At 35.6% G+C, this 25,185-nt stretch overlaps 3 protein-coding genes and 1 pseudogene across 4 annotated transcripts; 1 reads left to right on the top strand and 3 right to left on the bottom strand.

Moving 5' to 3' along the window:
* Positions 1–5,180: 5,180 nt before the first annotated feature.
* Positions 5,181–9,352, bottom strand: LOC125469127 (origin of replication complex subunit 5-like). Of its 2 annotated transcripts, none has more exons than XM_048566081.1 (5): positions 9,112–9,352; positions 7,677–8,514; positions 7,180–7,593; positions 6,402–6,714; positions 5,181–6,298 (listed from the first exon to the last, which is right to left on the bottom strand). In XM_048566081.1, exons 2-5 carry the CDS (start codon positions 8,510–8,512, stop codon positions 6,251–6,253), a joined length of 1,611 nt encoding a protein of 536 aa, XP_048422038.1. In that variant the 5' UTR covers positions 8,513–8,514; positions 9,112–9,352; the 3' UTR covers positions 5,181–6,250. The 2 variants fall into 2 exon arrangements, with proteins under 2 accessions (XP_048422038.1, XP_048422037.1); XM_048566080.1 differs by having other exon boundaries at positions 7,677–8,521; positions 9,112–9,351.
* Positions 9,353–9,855: 503 nt separating this feature from the next.
* Positions 9,856–11,846, bottom strand: LOC125469128 (annotated as a pseudogene).
* A 3,818-nt stretch (positions 11,847–15,664) lies between these two features.
* On the top strand, positions 15,665–17,828 carry LOC103957377. Its single transcript, XM_009369537.3, has 8 exons — positions 15,665–15,817; positions 15,920–16,000; positions 16,371–16,627; positions 16,753–16,822; positions 16,996–17,075; positions 17,219–17,281; positions 17,374–17,450; positions 17,553–17,828. Exons 1-8 carry the CDS (start codon positions 15,740–15,742, stop codon positions 17,651–17,653), a joined length of 807 nt encoding a protein of 268 aa, XP_009367812.2. The 5' UTR covers positions 15,665–15,739; the 3' UTR covers positions 17,654–17,828.
* Positions 17,704–19,685, bottom strand: LOC125469186. The gene is made up of 3 exons (XM_048566252.1): positions 19,298–19,685; positions 18,360–18,488; positions 17,704–18,096 (listed from the first exon to the last, which is right to left on the bottom strand). Exons 1-3 carry the CDS (start codon positions 19,625–19,627, stop codon positions 17,917–17,919), a joined length of 639 nt encoding a protein of 212 aa, XP_048422209.1. The 5' UTR covers positions 19,628–19,685; the 3' UTR covers positions 17,704–17,916.
* Positions 19,686–25,185: the final 5,500 nt, after the last annotated feature.

Below are 25,185 nucleotides of genomic sequence, written 5' to 3'. Positions count from 1 at the left end.
CATATCTTTACATAAGTATCTCTATCCTCACATGACATATATTAATCACCCGGTTACAACAGAATTTCTCCTAATTTAGGCTTTCCAGTCTTATAATAAAGTTAATTATATTACAAGTCTTGAACTTAAATGAGGAAAATAGGGTTCTTCATGTGGGTCTTTTTGGTTAGGGTTGGGTAATCCCCCAACTTCTCTTTGTTTTTTGCTTGGTTTTTGCTTGTGAGACTCTTTTTTGCTTATCTAGCTTTATCTTTATCCTCTCAGATTCTGCAGAGCCCCCTCCTAGAGCAGTAGAGAGTAGGGATGGTAGTAAAAACAATATTGTGGGATTCTTCACTCACAGGTTTGACCCTCTCACTTTCAATGCTGTATAATCAATGAACGATAAAAAAACTGTGCCTCTCTCTGTATCTATAACATGAAGGAAGAAAGTCAAAACCCTTATACAATATATTTAGGTCACCTGAATGCAGACCTCAATTTTTGCACATTTGGGCAGACTCTGGCAGTTCATCATATATCAGGATGCATATGAAACCTGGCAAGCTTTGTGTTGTGCTCTTGTGCAGCAATAAGGGTTGACATTCCTATCATAAATTGCAATGAAATAAGTTTACAAATTTGGTACAACGTTCTCTTATCAAACATATATAAGATGTGTATTGTGACCGAGAATGTATGAGATCATGCATCTGTTATCCGACTATGAATAAGATGGATAGTTGATCAGGTTGATTCTTACTTGAATCTGTCATATACATATATATATATATATATATGCGCGCACGCGTGTCAAGCAACACAAATCCAGTAAGAAAACATTACTTATTGAACTTATATAGAAGCGGCTTTCTACTTTAAAAACGGAAGTCTGACAAAAAAAACATTACTCTGCGAACTTATCCGATTGTATATGTGAATGTGAAGAAAACATTACTCTGCGGACTTATCCGATTGTACATGTGAGTGTGATTAAGCCAGCCTCACGTTAGACCACCATTCATGTGATCATGAAATGGGCTTGTGAGAGTGTGCCTAACCATTTTTTTTTTTTTTTTTTTGGGAACCATTCCACCATTTAGGTGTGCTTGGCTAAGCACCATGTCGAACAGTGTCATCAAATTTAATCTCATCATGTGCAATTCTGATAAAGCTTCACTTATTTATTAGCTAGGTTGCACATTGTATTTTGAGTATACACTACTAAAATGGGTTAGAATTATATATAGGATAATGAATTTGTAACGAACAAATTTTATAATTAGAATTATTTTTTTTATCATCATCACTTAAAGATGATTTCTGCAAAAAAAAAAAAAAAAATAATAATAATAATTAATTAATTTAGAGATATTTTAGTCGTTCATCTATAGACAGTTCATCATGAGGATGCTATTTGTTATAAAAACAATAAAAAAATAAAAATAAAAAGTTGGTTGGCTTGATACATATGGAAGGCTAAATGATATCTAGAATGAATTTTTGCAGATATAATATATTTAAATGATAATAAAGTGAATGAACAGTTCTTATTATTACATTCATACCTTGAATGTTCGTTAATCGATAATCATAGGTTCTCCAATGATCAAGAGAACACAAGCATTATATATAACCTCCATTGATCATCTCAATTTCCCAGAACTGCCATATTTGTGCTAGCTTTCCTCGTCCGAGAATTATTAATCGCAATTCGCATGCAAAGCTAGCTAGCAACTAGTTTGACTTGTAAACCATAAATTGAAATATTGAAGAATATGGCTTCGTTTTTTTTTAGAATGATTTGGATATGACTATTCACTATATTAAAGGTATTTTGAAGAAATAAATGAATGACAATTTCTTTTTGTTCAAGATGAAGGTTACTCATGAAGAAAAATAATAATTCAGGAAGTTATCATCCATTTCTTCATGGTAACCTTTAACTTGGACAAAATAATTAAGGAAGCTATAATCCATTTTTTCCTTCAAAATGTCTTCAATATATAGAGTGAATAGTTCTACCAAATCCAATCACCTTGAACAAACAAGGCCTATACGTGTCATCCATTTCTTCTTTCAAAAATAGTTAAGGAAGTTGTCATTCATTTCTTTTTTCAATATGCCTTTAATATAATGAATAGTTTTGCACAAAACAATCCTCTCAAAACTACGTATACAAGGGAAAGGAATCCTTTTCAGATCTTTTTCTTCTAATCCACAAAATCTGGAGATTCGAATCATTAAAATTTGAATCAATAGCTAAAATCAGGGGTTCATTTTAAAAGTTATAATAACTTTAGCCGTTTAATCAAATTTTAATGGCCTGGATCCCCGAACTTAGTGAATTAGGAGAAAGAGATATAAGTGTTAATTTTTGTATTTTAATTGTCATATCACAGTGAGTCAATTAAAATAAAATAAAAAAGAATTTAAACAAAAATTGTTCTAGGAGAAAGTGCATAAAACACAAAATTGTTTAAGAAAAGAAAGAATTTTGTAATATGTTAAAATCAAATCATTTGTACTTGATACTGCATAATTCTTTAATTATTCGTTTTAGCAAGCCATGGGATTTTCAAGCTCCATGTAAATGACAATTAGACCTAATTAAAATTCATGCCGAATCATTTCGTGTAAAACTTATCACATTGCACTGGTTAGATATTCTGCTTTCTTACTTTACACGACTTTTTTTGATAAATTTAAAAAAAAAAATGTTACTCTTACCATTTATTTGTATCATTATTTGTAGCATCTCTCTAATAGAGATAAAACTCACATGTGTTGGCGGACCTTATCTCTATTAGAGATATTGTACAAAAAGATAATAAGTGTAGTATTACTCATTTTTAATGGATTATATAATTAACGCCCAAATGTATAAAATAAATGAAAGTGGATGGCCTCACTTCACACATTTATTTTTACTTTTTAGATATTTTTTAATATATATTTGCATGTAATTCGAAAGTTTATGGACACCGACAGTTTGTGCTCAAATTACATGCTGCGGTTTTCCTGGTCACCTCATGGTGCACATTGCATGAGAAAAATCATGGGGATAATGTTTTTTCTGACCGACAGTTTATCCACAAATTACACAAAACGGTGCATGCATGCACAGATGCACTACCAACATTAACACATCCCTTCACATTCTTTACATGTATAGCATTAACCCATTGACCCCTTATGTTGTGAAGAGCTTACATTATCGTCGGTTGGGTAAGTACATAATGAACAACTTAATTAGGACTAGTTTGGAGTAATGATGGGTAAAAACCAAGTAAATTAATTTGTTCAAACTAGCCAAATCAAATCAATTTCATCAATTTGCAGGAATGTTAAATTCTCTATGTAAAATAATGACTCCTAGTGAACAACTTAAGACTAGTTTGGAGAAAGAATGGGTAAAGAATCGGTCAAACTCTACTCAAACTAGCCAACCAAACCAATTTCACCTATTTGTACGTAAGTAGGTCAAAACCTATAGCATGTCAACCTAATGTCGCACTGAACAACTTAGGATTAGTTTGGAATAAAGACGGGCAAAAACCCAACCAAATCAAACTAATTTCACCTATTTTTGTTTTCGTTTTTTCTCCCTATAGGTAAGAGATGGTATCATATTATCACATTCATCATGCTAATAAAGGAAAACAGAGAACTTTGGTATTGAAACAATGAAACTTAAAAGGGAAAACCAGCCTTCTTTTAGGCACTTCCTCAAAAGAGCAAAGCATTACATGCAACTAGGTTTTGAGTTGCAATAATATCAAAATAATCATAATGTATTTATCAAAATATAAAACTATTCAAAGACTGATCATCTCCCTCGTCCAAAATCCATCCACATCAATACAAAGCTTTAATTTGTGGAACTAATGACCATCCATTTTGTTATAGAAATCCAAACGGTTTAATTACACGATAACAGGAAATTTTCGGGTGAATGGTTTTGATCGAGACGTTCCTCTAGAAAAGCCTATGCTTCCCCCATTTGTTTAGATACAGATTTTGGCTCCTAATGATCTAGAATTAAGTAGTTGAACAAAACAAGAAAATTTAGGTACAACATCATGTAGGTCGGGTGGCTTGCAAAGCATGATCTCTGGTTGAGTTTTTTTTTTTATTAATCATTGTCCATAAAATTTGAACTTAGGTCTTCTCCAATAAAACGAAGATCGTTTGTTGATAATGATACATCGTCCGTGAAATTTGAACTTAAGTTATTCTCTAATTAAATAATAAGATAATGTGTATTGGTAATGATCCAGTGTTGTCAGCTTAACACATGATCCTTTTATACCCTTTAAAATATTATATAGTTGTTGGGCTTAACGAGATGGGCCTGCAAGCCAGCCCAGAGAATTTAGATGACAAAACCCCACCATGACAAAAGACGACCGCCATTATCGACTACTCATAGTCCTGGATTGTCTACCAGCAAAAAAAGACGAGCGCAAAACCTAAAGTACTTTCCTACCGCTCGAGCCAATTGGTAGAAGAGCACTTATATATATATATATATATATATATATATATATATATATATATATATATATATATCATATCAATGCAGTGGGCGTAGCCCATTTTTAAGATGAACCACTTAAATTCTTTTGTAGATAATTTAGCTTTATATCACGAGATGACGAAAAGTGGACCATACGGCTTTATGTTGATCTTTTAATTTTGAGTGTAAATAATACCAAACTCTAGCTAGTGGTTAAAATTTTGGCCACAACTCTTGTAGTTCTTAAGCAAGTATTCAAAACCCACTTGAAGCAAGATTTTTTTCTGAACGTTCTGATGATACTTCTCTTTTTTATATTAAAAAATATCACAAGTTAAAATCTCCACTGCCATTGAAACATCCAACTGTGCATTGATGACCAACAAGTATTATACATTGATCCACCTCCCATGCTGGACCAATCCAACGCATTGTTGACCAACAAATATGATACATTGATCCACCTCCCCTGCTGGACCAAACGAGAAATAAGGCCTTGGGGACCCCAAAATACTAGAGTCAAGTCAACGTTCTGAATACTAATTCCTTCTAGGATAATGCATGTGTTTCCTTTAAAAGGATTTACTCGCCCGCCACTTACGATTAATGAATATTTATTCTTTGAACATCATAAGCATAATGGTTCATTGTTTTTCTCATTATCTAATGATCATATTTGTAAAAAAAAATCATTTAATTTCATGATAGTTTAGTCATTCATACAAGTTAAATCAATTAACGATTTTAGTCACAAATATCATCCTTATTCTGAATCATCTGTTTTTTATGCATATGAATGGCTCTCCAAAATGAATATTTTTTTGCATGTATAATCATTAGATCAAGATAAAAAAAATGAATGGTTCCGATCATGGTGTTCGGACGATAAGGTTACAAAAGTGGAGGGACTTGGTCCCCATAGAGGACACAAGCATTATCCTTCTTCCTACCGTTTCAATCACTCATGGGCTCAGATAAGGTTATACAGCAACATATATAGCATCATCAACTCGTCACCGCTCAAAATTGCATTTAAGATGGAATTGTGACCTATTGATCCACTGTCCTATGAATGTGATATCAAATTCCCTCTGCAGCTGTGAGAAATTCTCTTACCATTTTTTTTGTGAAATGCAGAGCCTATGTGAATGTGATATAAAATTCCCTCTGCAGGGCCATAACTCTTATTCTTCTTCCTCTTTTGATTTGGATTCGGAGCGTGCAATAGGTTTAGAATGATGTATCACATTGTGAGGCTAAAGCTTAGCACCGGCCGAGAATGTTGCTGCCCTTCTCTTCAAACAGCACTTACATCTGACCAAACCTTAATGGAAGAATCAACTACGTTGAAATTTAGCAGAAGGAAACAAAAATAGGAAAACAATTCCAGAATTGCGATCGACATTGTATAAGGAAACGATATTTCCAAGCCCTGCAACTTACTAGGATGTAACACGGATAGGTGGTTTACTACAATTGTTAGATGGCAATCCTGCAGAAACTTGGCACCAAGATACTGTCTGAAACTTATGTTCAATGGTGCTATCCCAGCTGTCAGAAAGACCACGACAATCGGTATATCCACTCAATACCAGTCATTTCACGTTGCTCAACAAAGATGAGGATTAAAGAATTTGGAGAGTTCAATGATTCAACACAGTAGGAGGGTAACATAGTTGAAAACCAGGTAAGTTGCTTCATCCTCGAGAATAAATTGGCAACCGTATCACAGATACCTCACCTGAAAGCAGATCATCTGTATATATACTTTGAGAGAGGAAACTTAATACTCCTTGCTACCTGTAATCCAAATATAAACAAGATGTTATGTAATTTCAAAAGAATTATTAACCTTACAACATAAAATTTTGGTATAATTTCAATTTGGGAAATGTTAGGTTACCTTAAGAGCCATATCTTCACTCACTGTCGATCGATATCGAGTTGAGCCCTCCAGCGGGCAGCTTCCACCAGTGACAATAAAATTAGCACTGCAGAGACTGGACAGTTGTAAGAGAACATCAGACATGAGCCCGCCATTCCCATCTTGAATGCCTAACCCACCATCTTCTTGTCCCTCCTCATCAAGAGGACCTTCTCCTACAGATGTAATGCACTGAAATATGGCTAATAACCTTTCCATTGGGAATGATCCAGGATTCAAAAGCAATTCCTGTTCTGCAGTTTCCTTCTGTTCCATTGACTTGTCCGAAAGCCTAACCATCAATCAAGAAGCATTATTCAGAAGAATTCAGTGTTTACAACTGCTGCATTGCAAAATGCCAAAACAATAGATGCAAAGATAGTTGATCTGCAAGTTGCAGAAATTTTGGTTTCCTCCACTGAATAAGTGCAGTAAAAAGATGTCCGAAATTTTATCTAGATGTTGTTCTGCACAACATATCGAAAAAAACTCAAAGTATCCCTTGTTACTATGGTTAGGCTAAGGTAAAATGGAAGCAGGTGGCTACATGCTTAAGAACACACTTATATTTTAGCTTAGTTTTCTACAGGATTTGGGAATGTCAGACCTTGTATTGAAAAGATTACAGCAGTATTAACTTTAATGATAGCATAAAAAACAAAATTAAAATTTGTACCAGTGTCGCTGATGTTAATCAACTAAACCTATATAGAGTATAAACTACAGTAAATGCAAGAATTATTCTTGAAAGACTTACTTCCTCTTTCGTTTTCGACTATTAGAACCTCCTGTAGAATCAAACAGGGATGAATCAAGGGTAGCTGGGTTTCTTGAAGCAAGGAATGCTGCAATAAGAAGATATTTGGCGGAAGTAGGCATATGGAAATCTAATTCTTCAACTTCAAAATCTCTGGATTTCCTTGTGCCCCCCTTCCCTTTTCTCTCCTTAACTTCAACTTCGGGGGATTGCTGCGACGAAACCTTAAATGTCTCATTCAGTGCAGGAGCAATATGGGGACGAAAAAAATTGTACAGCCTTTGGTTCGTCTCTTTATTGGGAACAACATTCAGATCAGTGATGGGTTCACAATATTTTGTGAATAATGGTGAAAAGACAGAAGATAGCTCATCCACCCGTCTGGTAATTCTACAGAAGGGCCTTAGCACAACACTAACCAAGAAGAAAAAGCGTCCATCAGTAGAAACCAAAAGGCAAAAGACGAGTAGAAAGAAGAAAAACAACTAATTTCGTACCTGAGAAAAGAGGAGTAAAGCTTTTTGTTCGCCTGGTTTCTCATGAAGATTTTCTGCAGATCATCTTGTGTATAATCAGGAAGATATAGAGGGATAGGTTCCACATAGCCCATATTTGAGTAATATGTATCTGGTGAGGCACTGCTGATAAAGATAAGACCGACCTCAGGCATTTTCAAAATGTCATAGAGATTAAATAGTAAAGGTAATATAGTGGAACCTTTATCCCATCCTCGAAGACGTTCCAAATTGTCAAAGACCAAGTAGATCATATTTCCGTTAGACTTTCCTGACCTTTTGGAGGTTACTTTCCCTGAGTTTCCCTTAGTATTACCCAGAATGCTGACCAAGGCATCGCGAAGAAAATTAACAAAATCAGATGGGCTTTCACAGCGCTTTGCACTAGAATAACCATTTGCTGCATTCTTTCGGTGAAGAAATAGTTGGTTCAGAACGGATTCGAACAAGATTCGAGGATTATAACAGGTAAGGCAGCTTGAATAAACTAAAGGGCGCTTAAGATGCCTAAATGTCTCTACAACAATACTGGTTTTCCCGGTAGAAGTGCCTCCATACACAAAGACAGGAAACATGGGAGAGTTCTGTGGACCCAGAAGGCGCAGAAGCTCCAATATTTGATTACGTCTCCCAGGAAAACTAGACAAAAGATCATCGGCACTAAAGGATTCTCCTTCTTCACCCAACACAAGGTCACTGAGAGTTGGCGGGTGTGAACTACTTGCTTTAGTTTCTTCAACTACCTTCTTTGAAGGGGTAGCTAAAGCGGAGGATCTGGTTGTTCTCCTTGTGGTTTTCGGACTTTCCTCTTTACCCATGTCTGAATTCTAGCCAAAATAAACATCAAGATTAAAGACAGAGAATTTTAGTAGACAACGTCGACAACAAATAGCTTAGTAATCACACCGCAAACCAACACGAAAATAGTGGATGCAAAATGAAGTGCCGAACTTCAAAGGAAATCAGCCTTTCAAACACAAGTTTGCAAGGAAGTTGCACACAGAAACTTACAACAAACAAAACAAATCAAGGAAATAAACATAAAACATAAAAATAAAAATTCAAAACAACATAGCCCCCCTCCATGAACAGTCTATCTCAATCTCCTCGAAACTTTCGCATACACCTATAAAAACTTAGTGGAGCCTAAATCCACTTATCTGCAATCGTATAGCGGTTAAAGAACCAGAAAAGCCGATTACTTGGGCAAAATAAATCAATGTATTACAATACCCAACATCATAAAATCATCACTTACTATCCAAACACTCCCTAGTCAAATTTTGAAGCAAACCCCCCAAAAACAATTACCAAATTAATAAATTACCCTCACGAAATTGAGTTTTTGGGGACGAAAGAGAAAAAGTATGGCAATACAAATTAGAAATTAAAGAGTAAGTCGGCGGTTGAGGATTACCTGATCGAAAAGCTCACCGGCAAGTCCGCCAGAACGATGATAGAAACGCGGAGGAGTGGCGGTTGTGTTTTCGCGAGAGTGTTATCTGACTTGAATCGAAACCCTAACAAGGTTGTTGAGATAAAAGAGAGAATAAAAGCGCGGGAATCTATCTTCCCGCCAATTAACTGGAGTGTGAGTGTGAAGGTCCACCGTAAGATAAAAGTACCATAGAAATTGTGATTGAGAGCAATTTTATGGCATGGTACACAGTGTCGCGGGACGTTTCATATCAAATAAATAAAGACATGTGAATAAAACAAAGAATAATTATTTGTTTTATTAGTACAAAACGTCATCGTAACGATGCAATCGAGTATTTTGAGTTGTGATAGGCCTAGTACAATGTTTGGAGGTGTTCTTCGATTTTTTTCCATCTTTTTTTTCAAACCTCCGTACGAAATCAACTATTTATTTTTTGTTTTAAATTGAAACAATCAAATGATAATCAATAAAGAAAAATAAAAAGAGCATGCATAAAGGAAATAAATGGTGCAAATACTTTTTTCCTAAACAAAAATTACATATGAAAAATTTCATCAATACCATATAACACTAAATGATACAAGAATAAACGACTGCAATGTTAAAACACCGTACACAAAATTTATCCAAACTAATCCGTCAAATCATCAAAACTAGACAGGTGCCGACCGGATCGGTTATTTTTACTAATTGAATTGCATCTTGAAATAGGCATAGCAATGAGTACAAATTGAGCTTTACCATGATAAAATTCAGTCCGTATTCCAGTTCACAAATTCTGGAAATTCAACAAAATGTACTTCTATCTTCACAACAATCACAAGCATAACTCCAGCAACAGCACAAAAAAACGTAATCATAGAAATCGTAACAAGTAAGAGCTCTGTACAGCGGCAACTTCATGGTGATCGAAAACGATCATACGACGGTGATATCAGACTTTTAGCATGTAGACAAGTAACACTATCCATAAAAGGAATATACATCAACCACATCGAAAACAAACTAATATGTAACCCTCGTCTGCATCTCCAACTCCATCACTTCTCTCTTCACCCCTCCTGTGGTATTTTTCGTCATCATCTTAAGCCTCGCTTGAGGAGCTGCTCCCGATAAAGGATCCTCGGCGGTGGCTGCTCACTATAACGCCTTTAAGACGGGATATGGGACCAATCATCCTTCCTGTTTTCTGTCAATATGATAACATAACGTCAGTATCATCGAACTAGACTTTCGTCTTGATAGAAGCAAACTCAATCATATAAGCAACTTATCACATGTTCAAATCTTAGGATTCTAAGAGTGCACATTTGCCTTGCATGTCAGTGCACGCTATTATAGGTTAACAACAAGCTACTTATCATCCGTACCATGATGTGAGTTCATGGTAAGGTCATCAGATTGGGAAAAGTGGTGTTTCCAATGTAATTAATCTTTGGATAAAGAATTGGTATCAAATTTTAAAATATAATTAAAAGCCATAACCTGATTCTCTACTCAACTAGGAGACAAATCGTAACACCATGCAGATTACATCAGGAATAAGGAACTAACTGAATAATGTATAGACATCACGGTGAATCTTGCACAAAGAAAAGAGAGAAGGCAAAATATCAACAGAATCAACTACTTTTAACACTTTTCAAAGCATACATCTCTAAATTGCATAAATGCTTACACCATGAAATTTATGACATAATGCAAGATCAGGCCAAAAAGAAAAACCAACAAACATGGGTTATCAATTCCTTGCCCAGGGAAAGAAAAAGTAAATAGTTAAATGGAAACATAATCATAAGAGAAAACAATGGAAATCAACAGACCTGATCGTTGACGCTCAATAGCCATTTTTGCTGTAGAGCCAGCCACCTTTCATTTTGCCACCGCTGCCCAAGTAACACAAGCCCCATCACAGCTGCTGCTACGAAAATAGACCAAACTGCATTTGCTTCTTTTGCATGAGAATACAAGGAAGCAGCTCTTCTTTTCCACCAAGCTCCACAGGGCAGGCGAGAAACATCAAGTTTATCATCTTTCTCAGACCTTGGGGATTGCACTGATGTCCTCAGAGAAACCTAAACCTTGTTCTGATGGTTCCTCGAGTCCAGGAATAGTGGGGCTCTCACCAAAATGAGATAAGCCACCAAGATCTGTTTCACCTGTCAAAATGATATGTAGCAGCATCAATTATAATCTGATCTTGTGAGCCGAAATTAAACCTTCTTCAAACTCTGTATCACCAATCAATTGCATGTTATCCTTATCATATACAGACTGTTTTCCTGCAAACTCATCTGGCACATCCAACCCTTCCAAAGTCAAAGTTTCTTCCTCCTTTCCACTTGACCTACCTCCTTCTTCACGACCTATCTCAGCTAAGACATCACTGTCCAAATGTTCATTATGAATTTCGCTTCTATCAGACTCCAACGGCAAATTCTCATGCTGACTGGGTGGAAAAGCAAAGTGACCAGACATGAAAAGAGCACGAGAAGATTCAGCATGCTCACCATACGTATCACTCTGATCCTCATTGCTCAACTCAATTCCTCCTGGACCAGGAGCAGCAGCATACGTAGATGCTGTAAGTTGTACGACTTCCCATCCATTCCCACGAGTAGTACTTTCCTCCCCTCCTCGTTATCTGCCAGCTTACCGTGCACAGTGCTTTCCTCTCTCTCCTCATTATCTGCCATCTTAAAGGACTTAAAGCTTCCTATTTCATATGTACAGGGCACAAGTAGACACAAAATAACCAACCAAAAAAAACAATCAGAATTCAGTAAAACAAGATACTAATTAATCCAATTCTGATTTGTTACAGCACAAAAACTTCCGGATCACAAAACACTTATGCAACAAAATGCAACTTTCGTTTGAATGCGATGATTAACTAAAATGAACCAACGGGAATTGAATGAAAATAAAATCTTCATACATAATCTCTTTCAGCCTCTAAACATTATGTTTTTTTATTCCTACCGATACAATTCAAACGAACATAGTAATTCACAAAACAAAGTTCCGATGTGCATTCAAAACCCCGTATCGAGGATATCAAATGACAAATACAACAATATCAAAAGTGAAATACATTTCTTTTTCAAATTCCTAACAAACATTAACACCAACAGAAAATTGATTAATAATCGAATACTTAATCACAAGTCCTCAAGAACTTAATCAAAATCTTCATTCATAAACAAGCAAACAGAACAATTTGCGTGTGGATAATTATTGAATACACAAATTAAAAAAAAAAATAATCCAAAAAGTCAAATTAAAGCAAAACAAGAGCCAGTTCAATCAAAACTAGCAAGCACAACCCTAATCAAACGCGTACAGATCAACAAACGAGCAAACAAACAACAATCATCGGACGATATAATTCCCCGAAACAAAAAAAAAAAAAATTCAAATTAATATCGATACGAAGAACTCACAGAAAAGCGTAAAGCGGTTCCCGATGGGGGATCCAAACGACGACGTTAAGATGGGGTCGAAGGTTCGAGATTGAAAACTGTCTCGGGAAGTGCGGTGGGGTTTTTATAGGCAGAGATTTCTGGAGGAATAAAAGAGAGGGAGATAAAGAAGGAAACCGGCGGTAGCGGTAAAGATGAAACTGGACGCGTCGCTTGACCGGCTGTAGCAGGTAAGGTTTGCGTTTGCGTGCGTGCGTGCAGAGCGAGGAACTTTACTGCGTTACGCCAGTTTTCCTGGTTTTCTTTAGTGACGTTATTGTCGTAAATTTTATCCGTTGCACACATGTCTTGGTATTTACATCTGAAATTTACTCATCATATCCATTTTTTCAATGTAAATTTTAGTATCCAATTTAATGTTGGATATGTTCCTATCAAATTAAGTATTGAATTGAAAGCTAAATTTAGGACATGCAATTAAATATTTTACCTTTCTTTAAGGATGTGGTGGTGACGTCAGTTTGGTTTATACTTGTAAACACGAGAAATTCCTGAAACAAGCAACAAGAATACGTGTACAAAATAATATTTTGTATTAATGATTTTGGGGTTACAATCTCTTTGTAATTTGGTCCTCTGATTCTATCTTCGTAGGGTGTGGGTTTGTGGATGAGTTGTTGATCCAAAGGGCCGTCGGGGCTTGATCTAAGGATGCACAGCTGATGAATGGATCTTCAAGGGGCGTTGGGCTTGATCTTGAAGGTTGATGGATGAACGGATCTTCAAGGGCTTTTGGGCTTAATCTTGAAGGATGAACGGATGTGTGGATTTGTTGAGGTTGTTGATCCAAAGGGGCCGTTGTGGCTTGATCTTAGGATGAACGGATCTTCAAGGGCTTCTGGGCTTAATCTTGAAGGATGAACGAATGTGTGGATTTGTTGAGGTTGTTGATCCAAAGGGGCCGTTGGGGCTTGATCTTAGGATGAACGGATGATGAGCGATGAACACTTTCTTCAAGGGCCGTCGGGGCTTGATCTTGAGTTGGTGGAAGTTCTTCAAGGGCGTTGGGGCTTGATCTTGAAGGATGAACGGATGATGAACGATGAACACTTTCTTCAAGGGGCCGTCGGGGCTTGATCTTGAGTTGGTGGAAGTTCTTCAAGGGCGTTGGGGCTTGATCTTGAAGGATGAACGGATGATGAACGATGAACACTTTCTTCAAGGGGCCGTCGGGGCTTGATCTTGAGTTGGTGGAAGTTCTTCAAGGGCGTTGGGGCTTGATCTTGAAGGTTGATGGATGATGAACGATGAACGAAAAGTGCTTTCTTGATTCTTCGGGATTTGCTTGAGAGCTTTAGAGTTTCAAGGCTTCTTTCTTTCTTCCTTCCTTCTTTTCTTCTTTCCCCTTCCTTTCCCTTCTTCTCCCTTCTTCTCCCTTCCTTTCTTCTTTTTCTTTTCAAAATGAATGCCTTTGGCCTCCTATTTATAGAATTCCAAAACTTGATTTTTGGATTTAAATAATCAAATGAAATAAATCATTTCTGCCAGGTATTGACACGTGTCATATTTGATGACTTTTCCAATTTATTTTGATTTTTCGTTGAGGCACACGCTACATGTAAAATTTATGTGATACGTGAACGTTGAAATTTTAATTATTGGTCAACATTCATTTCACCGAAATTTTGATGTCTACAATACTATTTTAGATTAGGTTTTTGTTGTTTGTTTTTTCTAGTTTAAGGATCTGTTTGTGTGGATCTTTTTTTGTATCTTGGATTATAACTCTTATTTTACTCGAGCTTTTTACTTTATCTTGTTTATGGGAAGCCGTGTGGTCTCTCTTTCTTGTACTAATTTTTTTAATGAAAGTAATTTTGTTTAACAAAAAAAATATATTTCACAATATTTACTAATATTTTACAAAAATTAAGAACGTTATTTGACAAATTCGAAACAAAAAGTTACATATCAATACTCGGTAGGAAATGTGAAAAATACTTTTGAATCATAAAAGTGCTTTTAAAGTTTATTTCACGTGCTTTTAAAAAAATAGTTTAAAAAAAAATGTTTATGAGCAGAAATGCATGGAAAGAATTGTTCAGGTTTATCAGAATGGTCCAAATAAACATGTTTACATGTGAACGCTGCAAAATTGTGCATGTCAATTGGACGGCAACAATATTTTAATAGTGTTTCAGTTAATTGTCAATCCCAAAAACATTATTATTTTCTTTACTAGAAGTCACATAAACCGTATGTCGCACAAAAAGTAATATTGAACTGCAGAATAAGAAAAGAGATTCGGATCTACCAAGTTATTGGATCAAGTAATTTGGACTTTTTAAATTTTATTCAATGGTAAAAACTTATCACAGCTTTTAAAGGGTCAAAGCAAATGGGTTGTATGATGAAATTTAAAAGGCTTGGATCACTTGATCTGGTGACCTTGATAGAAGAAATCCAAAAAGAATCTGTTTCGAATAAGAGAAAATTTGATTTTAAGATCTCTTAAAATATTGAAAAAAAAAAAAAGATATTTAGCTAATCTCAAACTTTGTGGGGTCAAGATGCAAATGAATGATATAGGCTTGATAGCTTTCCTAATTCGTTTATCCCTTTTTCATATGATCTAAGTGGGTTGTATGATGAGCCTGTCCCCACATTCTCGGAATTGAATCCTCTCCTAAGCACAAGCTTAGGAGTATCCTGGGCAACGCACGTGAGTCGTTAGATTTTGATCTTAAGATTACAAACAGATGATTCCTTTTAAAATTATAATAATTGTAATCATTGGATCAAAATTCAACAATCCACATGTGCTGATCAGCAGGCTCTTAAGCTTGTGCTCAGGAGAGGATCCAATTCCCACGTAATCATTGCGGTGTCAGCCACTGCCCGGTGGTGGTGACACCTCCCGACCTCCACCCTTCTCTTGTCGTTTCATAGTTTGACGACATGTCGTTTGCAGTGGGTCCTCAACCACTGGCGGTCACGCTTCAATCTAGTTGGGCCTATAGTGGCAGGCCTAACCGCTGAGCCCAATCAAATCCATCCAAAAGATGCGGAGGAGAATAATCGCCCGCTACCTAAAGTCCTCCGTCGATTAAAAAACAAAAGAAACCACTCAGACCAGGGACTCTGAGAGAGAGAGAGAGAGAGAGAGAGAGAGAGAGAGAGAGATGGGGGATTTATACGCTCTGGATTTTGATGGAGTTTTGTGTGATAGCTGCGGAGAGAGCTCCCAATCTGCTGTGAAGGTAATGATTTGTGTTTTTGTATTTATATTTATTTAAAAGCTTAAAAATGTTTAATTAATTAATTTGATTAATTTGTTTGAATGGTGGTTATGAAATGTGTAGGCTGCTAAAGTGAGATGGCCAACTCTATTCAACGGCGTGGATTCAGCTTTGGAGGATTGGGTTCTTGAGCAGATGTACATAGTAAGTCCTCCATATTCCCATATTCTAATTTCATAGAATCATTTCTGTGTAGTCATAATTCACGGTCTGATAATGTAACATGCTAGATTGTGGGACAGCGGAACGTTGTTCATGTGGATTAAATACAATTACGGTATGTTCATTAGGTATTGTTGACTGTTTGACAACATAACATGCTTGACTGTCGAACAAGAAAACATTAACCCGCATTTGGTAATAATGCAACGTAACATGCTAGATTGCGGGACACCAAACATAGAATTATGCTCGTTATTCACACCCTGATAACAACATGGTAGATTGTCGGACAAGAGAACGTTAAAATTTGTTTGATTGAAGGAGGAGTATAATGAATTTTATGGTGTGGCAGGTGAGGCCTGTGGTGGAAACTGGGTATGAGAACCTGCTACTAGTGAGGTTGCTGCTGGAAATGAGGATACCTTCTATAAGGAAGTCCTCCGTAGCGGAAGGGCTCACGGTGGAGGGGATACTGGACAAGTGGTCGGAACTGAAGCCGGTGATTATGGCAGAATGGGGCGAAGAAAGGGATGCGCTTATTCATCTTTTCGGGAAGGTCAGGGATGAATGGATGGACGAGGACTTGAAAACTTGGATTGGTGCAAATAGGTACCCGAATTTCGGACTATTTCACTGTTGATCGATTTACATTTCGCAGAATTCCCGTCTCTCTCAAACTTGTTGGCACTGGGAGAGTTCAATGCATAACTGAGCAGGAGATAACTTCATTGCAGATTATATCCAGGTGTTCCTGATGCTCTAAGATTTGCAAGCTCAACCATATACATAGTCACCACAAAACAGGTGTGACCCCTTACTCATGCATCAATTATTTCTGAACCTTTCGGGTTTTCTTTCTCCCGAACACAATAAACGAGCGTTTATGCAGATTTTCTACTTGGAGAGTACACTTCTGCGTTTCTAACTTTCACCCTTGTCATTCTCTTACCTCTATTTCCCTTTCTTCGTTTGGACAGAGCCGATTCGCTGATGCTTTGCTGCGAGAACTTGCAGGAGTTACGATACCGCCTGAAAAGATATTTGGTCTTGGAAGTGGGTTAGTGTCTATTAAGTTATTGTTAATCCGTATTTCGTATTTTGGAACCAATGCTTATGGTTTGCTTTCCGTAATGTAGAACTTTAATTACGTATGTATGTCTATGGATTACTCTTATATGAAGTATTGAATTCGTGTTCCAGTCCAAAGGTAGAAGTATTGAAGCAAATTCAAAAGAAACCAGAACATCAGGGGCTGAAACTGCAGTAAGATACTTTTCTGCTTAACATTTAGCATAATAATACATGGTCTAACCGAGTTTATGTGAACGAGATCAATAACGCTTGACATTGACCAGCTTTGTCGAAGATCGTTTGGCAACCCTAAAGAATGTCATCAAAGAACCTGAATTGGATGGTTGGAACTTGTATCTAGGTAAACTTTCTCTGTTTCTACTCTTCTCCCTTGAGCCTTATCAAACGTTGACAGATAAACACGTCTGAGCTTCAGTTGCTAACTTGGGATTAATTCGATCAGGGAATTGGGGGTACAATACACAGAAAGAGAGGGAGGAAGCAGCTACAATTCCCAGAATTCAGATCGTCGAGCTTTCTGAATTCAGTAAGAAATTGAAGTAGCTTCTGTTCATGCCAATCTTGTTCCCTATTCGGTTGGAGACTTAAGACTATTAAGTCGGAAATTTGTATGCATCTTCTCTATTTAAACTAGTTGAACAGAGCAAGTTGTCACGTTTCATACAACAAATTCATAAATAAAAACAGAATTCCGAGAAACAAAGCTCGTTTACAGTTACCTTTTCCAACATCATTAGGAGTGGAGGTTGCTAAGGATTTACAACAGGGGTTATTATATTTCATGTCAGAAAACTTACAGGTACAAACTACAATTCCTCTTTCAAATGTATATTGCTCTCTGTTGGACTGTCACTCTCCTTTCTCTTTTTCTCATTCCGGAGCTTCTCAACGAGTTCCTCTAAAGGAGGATCACCTGGTCTTCGAAACACTTGATCGCCAATCTTTATCTCGTAGGCCTCTGGTTGTTTCAACGCAAACTCCTTCAACTAGAGATTGAGAAAAGAATAAATTATATAACTATATTAAGAATAAACGAACGCAGAAGCTCGCGACACACAATAATGAGCTCAATAATTCAAACAAACGAATTCATGATCAACAACAATAGGCATGCAAACCTTTCTCTTTGTGAAAAGTATTCGTAAAAACTAAAGACGTCTTAAGAGCAATTTCTTCAGCCAGACACGAGGGAATTAATACTTCTTTATCCGGAGTAAAAAAAAAGAGCCAGCGTGGGAGGAAAGTGTACCTCTGTTGTGTCTTGGCCTCTTTCCATGTTGAACATGATCGTGTTTAGATCAACACCCATGAACCTTGCCTCAATTGCTCCGGTCCTCAGAACTTGAGTCCACTTCATAGCAAGCTCGGCCACTGTATCCTGGGAGGGGAGAGAAGCACATATCAAATTTACCATTCATTCAAGCCTTATAAAAAAAAACCCCTCATTCAATCACATAAAAAATTAAATAACATCAAAAGTTGACAAGAAAATGTAAATGAAGTCATCTCTATTACTTAGAAGCCACTAGATCAACTTCAAATTATGCTATATAGTATTGCAACATAGAGATTAGTACGAAATATAGAATGAAACGAGAACTACAAATATAAAGATATAACAGGTCTCCAATTCATGTCTCCATCCACGAAATTTCCGTATGGCATCCAGGAGTGTTCAGCAATATCAGTACTTTCCACACATTATTAGTCCCAAAGGTTAAAAATAGCGTGCTTGTGCAAACAGGGTTACGCCAATTGGCCAGGGTAGTGTCCCCGCCCCTTGTACCCGAGTTTGAATCCCCATCCCCACAGATCAAACATCGATCTGTTTAAAAAAAAAGCTGTGCTTGAAGAGCCGCCATTTCCATCATTCGACCACATTCTTTCACAGACACCCTATTCTATTCTAATTCAGAAGCATTTCACAGAAAGTCCCACACGCCAAATCCAATTCAAAACTTTCAATGAACTTCTCAGTGCCCTTCAAATTTGAAATGCCGAATCGATAACATTTGCTCAAAAACTTACCTTACTTATTACAGTAAAATTAACAGATTCAAGTTCCAAGTAAAAATTATTCGATCAAAGACAAAACCCAGTAACAAACAATAAAAAATCCACATACCCAGTTCGCATTCAGCTGAAAAACGAATAAAAAAGCAAAATGGAAGAGCAAATTCGAATTACCCGAGTCCGCTTCTCGCCCATCCGGAGCTTCACGAACCCGAAAGCCGGCCCGGTCTGCCGTTTCATCATCTCCGCCTGTATCTGCGGCATGTCCATCTTCGACAGATCGGGCGGCGGACCGAAATCGGAAGAGGGTTTCGTTTTCTTGCCCCATTCTTTCCAGGTGTCGTCCTCCTCATCGTCGACGACGTCGTCCAGGTCGTCGGTGATGTGGACTCTCCGCTTTCCCGCCTCGGCGAACCGGACGCCATTTGGGGAAAAGATGAAGGGCAGAATAAGGAGGAGGAGAAGGGCGAGGAGAAGGGGGACTGGAGGTGTTAGGTTTGCCATGCTTTGTGTGAAGCGAAGAATTGGAGAGGGCTTTAGAAGGGGGCATTTTCAGCTAACCACATCTAAGTCTACTCGTGTTACACCTAATTATTTGGCACCTACGTTATTTTATTTAATGGTTAATTGAAAAAGTAATATTTAATGTGAAAGTAAATTAGAATTAAGTGAAATGATACATGACAAATATTTAGGTGTATAGTAAGCATACGCCATACTTATAGTACAACCGGTGACCGTGACGTCCACATAGGCATATATCGAAAAAATAACAATTTTTTAATGGATATATAAAATTGAAATGAACACATTTCATAATGATATATAAAATTGAAATGAAATAACAAGTAATGTGTAAAATTGAAATGTTTTCAAAGATATTGTTTGAGGTTATAATTGTATGCAAATTGATGATGTAAAATAAGTTACTCATTTTTTTTTTAATTTAACTTTTTGCATATTATGGGGGGAAATGTATCAAAGAGCATGAACTGATGAACATTTTAAAATTGAACCCAAAAAAAAAAGATGGACACCATCTTAAAAGTATTTTTTTTAAAATGCAAATTAACTTCTAAAATAAACAGAAAATGTGTTAATTACATCATTCAAATTACCACTAAACACTTTTTCTTTGAAAAATTAGTAGTAGGCCGCTAATTTACATCTTTAAAATTTTTGGACTACCCTTGTGTTGAATATGGTTGTTGAATGCCATTACCTTATATTCACGCACTAATTGTACTTTGATCCTGACTCATTTGATAAACATTTTATTTTTCAGTTTTTAATTTTTATTTATTCTTCTCACGTCGCCCTCCACCCTTCTTCATCCATTTCTCTCACACACTTCCCCGCAACTCAAGTAAGGTGGGCATTTTTATCGGGTCAACTGATCAATCCAAACAAAATAATGAGGTACTTAGAAATTTTTAATAAATTTGATAATTGAGCACGTCTTGATTTATAAATTTCATGGCCTATATGAATATGTATTTAATTGTGCATCATGTGATATGGATTAAATTTTTCAATAAGAATCGTTATCGTGCCTCTCGCACTCTCGTTCAAAACTATATTATATTTTAATAGTTTGAATGTTTCAAACCAATAAGAACTATAATCAACCTTAATTAAAAACTGATTATATGCTTTGAATATTGATCGCGTTGTTGTCGACAATGACAACCTAAAAGAATAATAAGGCATATTAAATAAAATATATTGGTAAATTAGACTTAATTAATCCACATCATTTTCGTTATTGTAGCATGTATTATAGGAATATAATTTTCAATTGTATAATCCTATATATATTGTAATATTTTTTCACACATCAATACAATACAATGAGTCATAATTCTACATTATCACTCGTCTAGATTTTTTCTTAGGTCCTAGAGTTTCTCCCCCTTCCCTTCTCTTCTTGTCCCAACCATAAAAATAAAAAGAAAAAAAAAATAAAAAACGCAGCTTGTCTAGGAAGAGAGGAGGAAGAAGACGACGCCATGAGAGGAGAAAATTGAACGACAAGCTAGTAATTAGCTATCTCATGAGTATGACATCCAAATCTTTACTTATCTTAATGTTGGTTGTGCTACATCCCATACTTTATGGGATTGTCTTAATACGCACTTTTCTCATACCTATGTCGCTAATGAAGCCACTATGCATTTTCAACTCATTGTTGATCAACTTGGTGAAATTAGTGAACTTGTTTGTGAGTAAGATCTCTCTCAAAATATAAATGTGAAAATCACCCATATATTGTAAATCTCACTATATAGCAATACGCACATGTTATGAAAATAATAATACGGATAATAGTGTCCTAAAACTCTTTCCACATCATGCATTTTCTTATTTTCAACATGAATGTACTTTTCAAAAATACTAACGCATAACTAAAATTAGATTCATAATTATTAAGTGCATGAGTGAATACTATTACGTTTTAATCGCATACGTATACTTGACGCGTTGGTTTGCAAGTCAAAAGAAATAGTATTGCCTTATCTAATCAGCCATATCAACACATACAGTATTCACCAAATAAGCAAAATTATTTCTCCATGTTTGAAAATTTCGGAAATGATAATGACATGGCACCTAGAGTGAATAAGGATCCTCTCCGGATCCTCTTAGTGAGAATCTCAAGAATCTGTGTATCTTGTCTGTCCATCATACATCGTGCAGCTAGAAATTATTTTAAATTTTATTATTTAAAAGTGAATACAAACGGTATATGAAGAAAATTGATTGCACAATATACGATGAATAAACATGATTCACAGATCCTTGGGATCCACACAAAGAGGATCCGAATTCCTCAAGAATGACATAACTTTGTTAGAGGTATTTGTCGATTTGCTCCCTGAACTTGTATAGAGGTGCTAATTTCTTCATTGAAATTTAATTTTAGCTAATTACTCCTTGAACTTTTATAATTAACCAATTTTCTCCCTAAACTTTAACTTTAACCGATTAATCCCCTAAAATTTTATAAATAGCCAATTTCCTCCCCCCTAGCGTTGGATTTTAAATTTTTCATCCAATTCTCATCCATCCAATTTTACATTCTTTTTACCCCCATACAATTGTCATGTGTTGTCCCATGATCAAAATGGATTAAAATTTTAAAATCTAGCGTCAGGGGGGAAATTGACTATTTATAAAAGTTCAAGGGTAATTGGCTAAAATTAAAGTTTAAGGTGGAAATTGGCTAATTATAAAAGTTCAAGAGGTAATTAGCTAAAATTAAAGTTCAAGGGAAAATTAGTAGCTCTATACAAGTTTAAAGAGCAAATCGACAAATATGCCAACTTTGTTATTTAATACCAAGCTTGATTAATTACATTACTTATTAATACATTATAAATAAGAATCTGAACGAATCTTGGAGATTGATTCAACAAATTATAGATACAACAAAACAAAGTTTTGCCACTTAGTACTACGGTCTAGTGGTATTTCTTTTCACTTGTAAGTGAGAGGTCTTAGATTCAATTCTCGTTAAATGTGAGTTTGAATCACATTATTGCTAACCCATTGTGAGTCTAAGTCCACCTCATTTTCCTTAGTGTAAATAATATCATTTGTTCAAAAAATTAAACAAACAAAGTCTTAATCATAATTTAAAATAATTGATCCAAGTTAGGGTACTAATAAACTCATAAAAAAGACTTTTTGCTTTGGATTTTGCAGCAAAAAGTCACAACTCATCAACATTATCTGTGTTAGTTAGGATATTACAAAATTACGCAAATATGTGAATAGGGGATTATATTGGAGATAAGGTCTTTCTCTTCAACCTATTGCATGTCTAGTTTAAATTTTCTCCTTCTTCTTACTGTAGGCCGTTGGACCTCCCAAACTATCACCTAGTTGAGATTGACTCCATGAACTATTTTTTGGTAAATTAAGAACATGAACTTTTGTAAATCAATTGATTTACTCCCTACTGTTAGTTCTATCCAATTTGTTGTTAATACGTCAATATGTCAACTAAAGTGACCAATTAAAATACGACACGTGTAGATAAAAGAATTACAAATTAATTTTTTTTTTAAATCGATTTGTAACAAAAATTATAATAAAATAAAATGCCATCTTCAAAGGAAGTGGACATGGACATGAGGGAAAAAAAAGAGGGAGTGAGGTGGTGATGAAGGGGAGGCGGGAGGTGGCTGCAGGTGGGAACGAACCCTCTCCACTCCACCTCAGATTGCACCAGTGAGTTCAAAGGAATTGGACATGGACATGAGAGAGAGGATGAGGTGGTGATGGAGGAGGGGGTAACTGCAGGTGGGAATATGTTAGGTTTTTTAGTTAAAATGGTTTATGAGATTAATATAATTCCTCACTTTGATTTTTGACAATGAAAATTGATAAAAGTGGTTCTAAGTTTATCCATCGTAAATTATTTTGGTATTTTCGTAAAAAATTTATCAATATTCTCGTTATGTGATCACCTTTTCAAAAGTATTTTTATCGAACCCATCCCTCCATTTAATGAGGACATTGATAGTTTTTTACGAATGACAAAAAATAATTTGTGGTGGACAAACCAGGAACTACTTTTATTGATTTTCGTATCAGAGACTAAAAGGAAGAATTATTATCAATCTTAGAGATCATTTTGGTTAAAATGCCGAACATATTATTAGGATTTTGTTTTGTTCTTTTAACCTTTTTATAATTAAAAATGTTATTCCATACTTTAATTAATTTAACTTTAGTAAAGATATATTTAATCATTTGTAATTCAGATTCTATGTTCACAAGTTTTTATTTATCCTAGTCCATGTGTTCTATTTTTATTGTTTGTCCTATGTGGCATGTAAGAATGAATGATGGAAAAATTAAGCTCATTTGGAAGTATATTTAAAATAACTGAAAAACGTTTTTAAAGAAAATGTTTTTGAGTTTAAAAGCACTTGAAGTGCTTCATACTGAGAAGCGCTAGTTATGTGTTTATTGTAGAAGAGCTTCAGGATTTACTTGATTTTTACTAAGAATTTAATCTAAAAATATTTTCATTAAAAACGCTTTCAGTTATTTAAAAGAACTTTCAAGCGAGACCTAATTTGTTCTTCAATTTGATGTGTGAATGGAGTCTAACAGTATGGGATAAATTAGCTATTTTTCAAACGTTTAGGTCCTTAACTTATGAAAAAATTAATTTAAAAGGTCAATTTCAATTAGGATGATAAATTGAAGAATCAAATAGCAATTTACCTTAATATAAATATTGTTTGTATTAAAATAAAATAAAATTATAATTATAATAATAAGACGGAGATTGTCTTGAATTTAGGGGAATAGGTCAATTGAAAAAGGAGGTTAGCTTGGGATTTTACTTGTATTGTCTTCTTTTATTACTGTAAGAACGGTTGCTTCTACTCGTATGATTTGTACACTTGGATCCCTCCCCGCTCGTTTATATTCAATTATCCAAACAAAAAGATTCGAGAGGAACCACCATCCAGGGAAAAGCCATCTTTTTCTCAACAATGTCTTCGTCATTTGATTTAACAACGTTCCGTTAGATAGGAACAGCTTTAAATAAATACTGATAGCTCTCGGATGGAGTATTAGAACGAAAAAAATCCATTAGATAATGAACTATTGGTTATAAGCCCATCTCTAACAATGAATTAACAATTCGAAATACCTTTACTGCATATTCTCTGACGATAGTAGTTGGGATGAATTTTAAATTAGTATTTCACACGATATTGTGGAGCAAAAAATAATCAAACAAATTATGGAGGTGACACGTGGACTTTTGGGTCAAAGAATAAAATTATCCTCGAGGCACATCAGGATTCTCACATGCATGCAACGAACAATAATGGCTTAATCAAAGAAGAGTCTAAGATGATCAAAATGGTTTTATTCAAATCCCTCTAATCACTTATCATCAATCCCTTATTGATTGTATTCAAAAGGTAACTCCCAAACTTCCTATTTAATTTAGAATAATTGTCATGTTAATTGCAAGATATTATTTCACATAATGTCTTGTAATTATTCTCCAAATACCACCATATATGGTCGGC

The sequence above is a fragment of a genome, unplaced genomic scaffold, assembly GCF_019419815.1.
Source record: "Pyrus x bretschneideri cultivar Hongxiangsu unplaced genomic scaffold, Pyrus_bretschneideri_v1 Contig40, whole genome shotgun sequence".
Lineage (NCBI taxonomy): Eukaryota > Viridiplantae > Streptophyta > Magnoliopsida > Rosales > Rosaceae > Pyrus > Pyrus x bretschneideri.
Note: the sequence above shows the minus strand (reverse complement) of the source record. Positions and strands in the feature narration are given on the sequence as shown.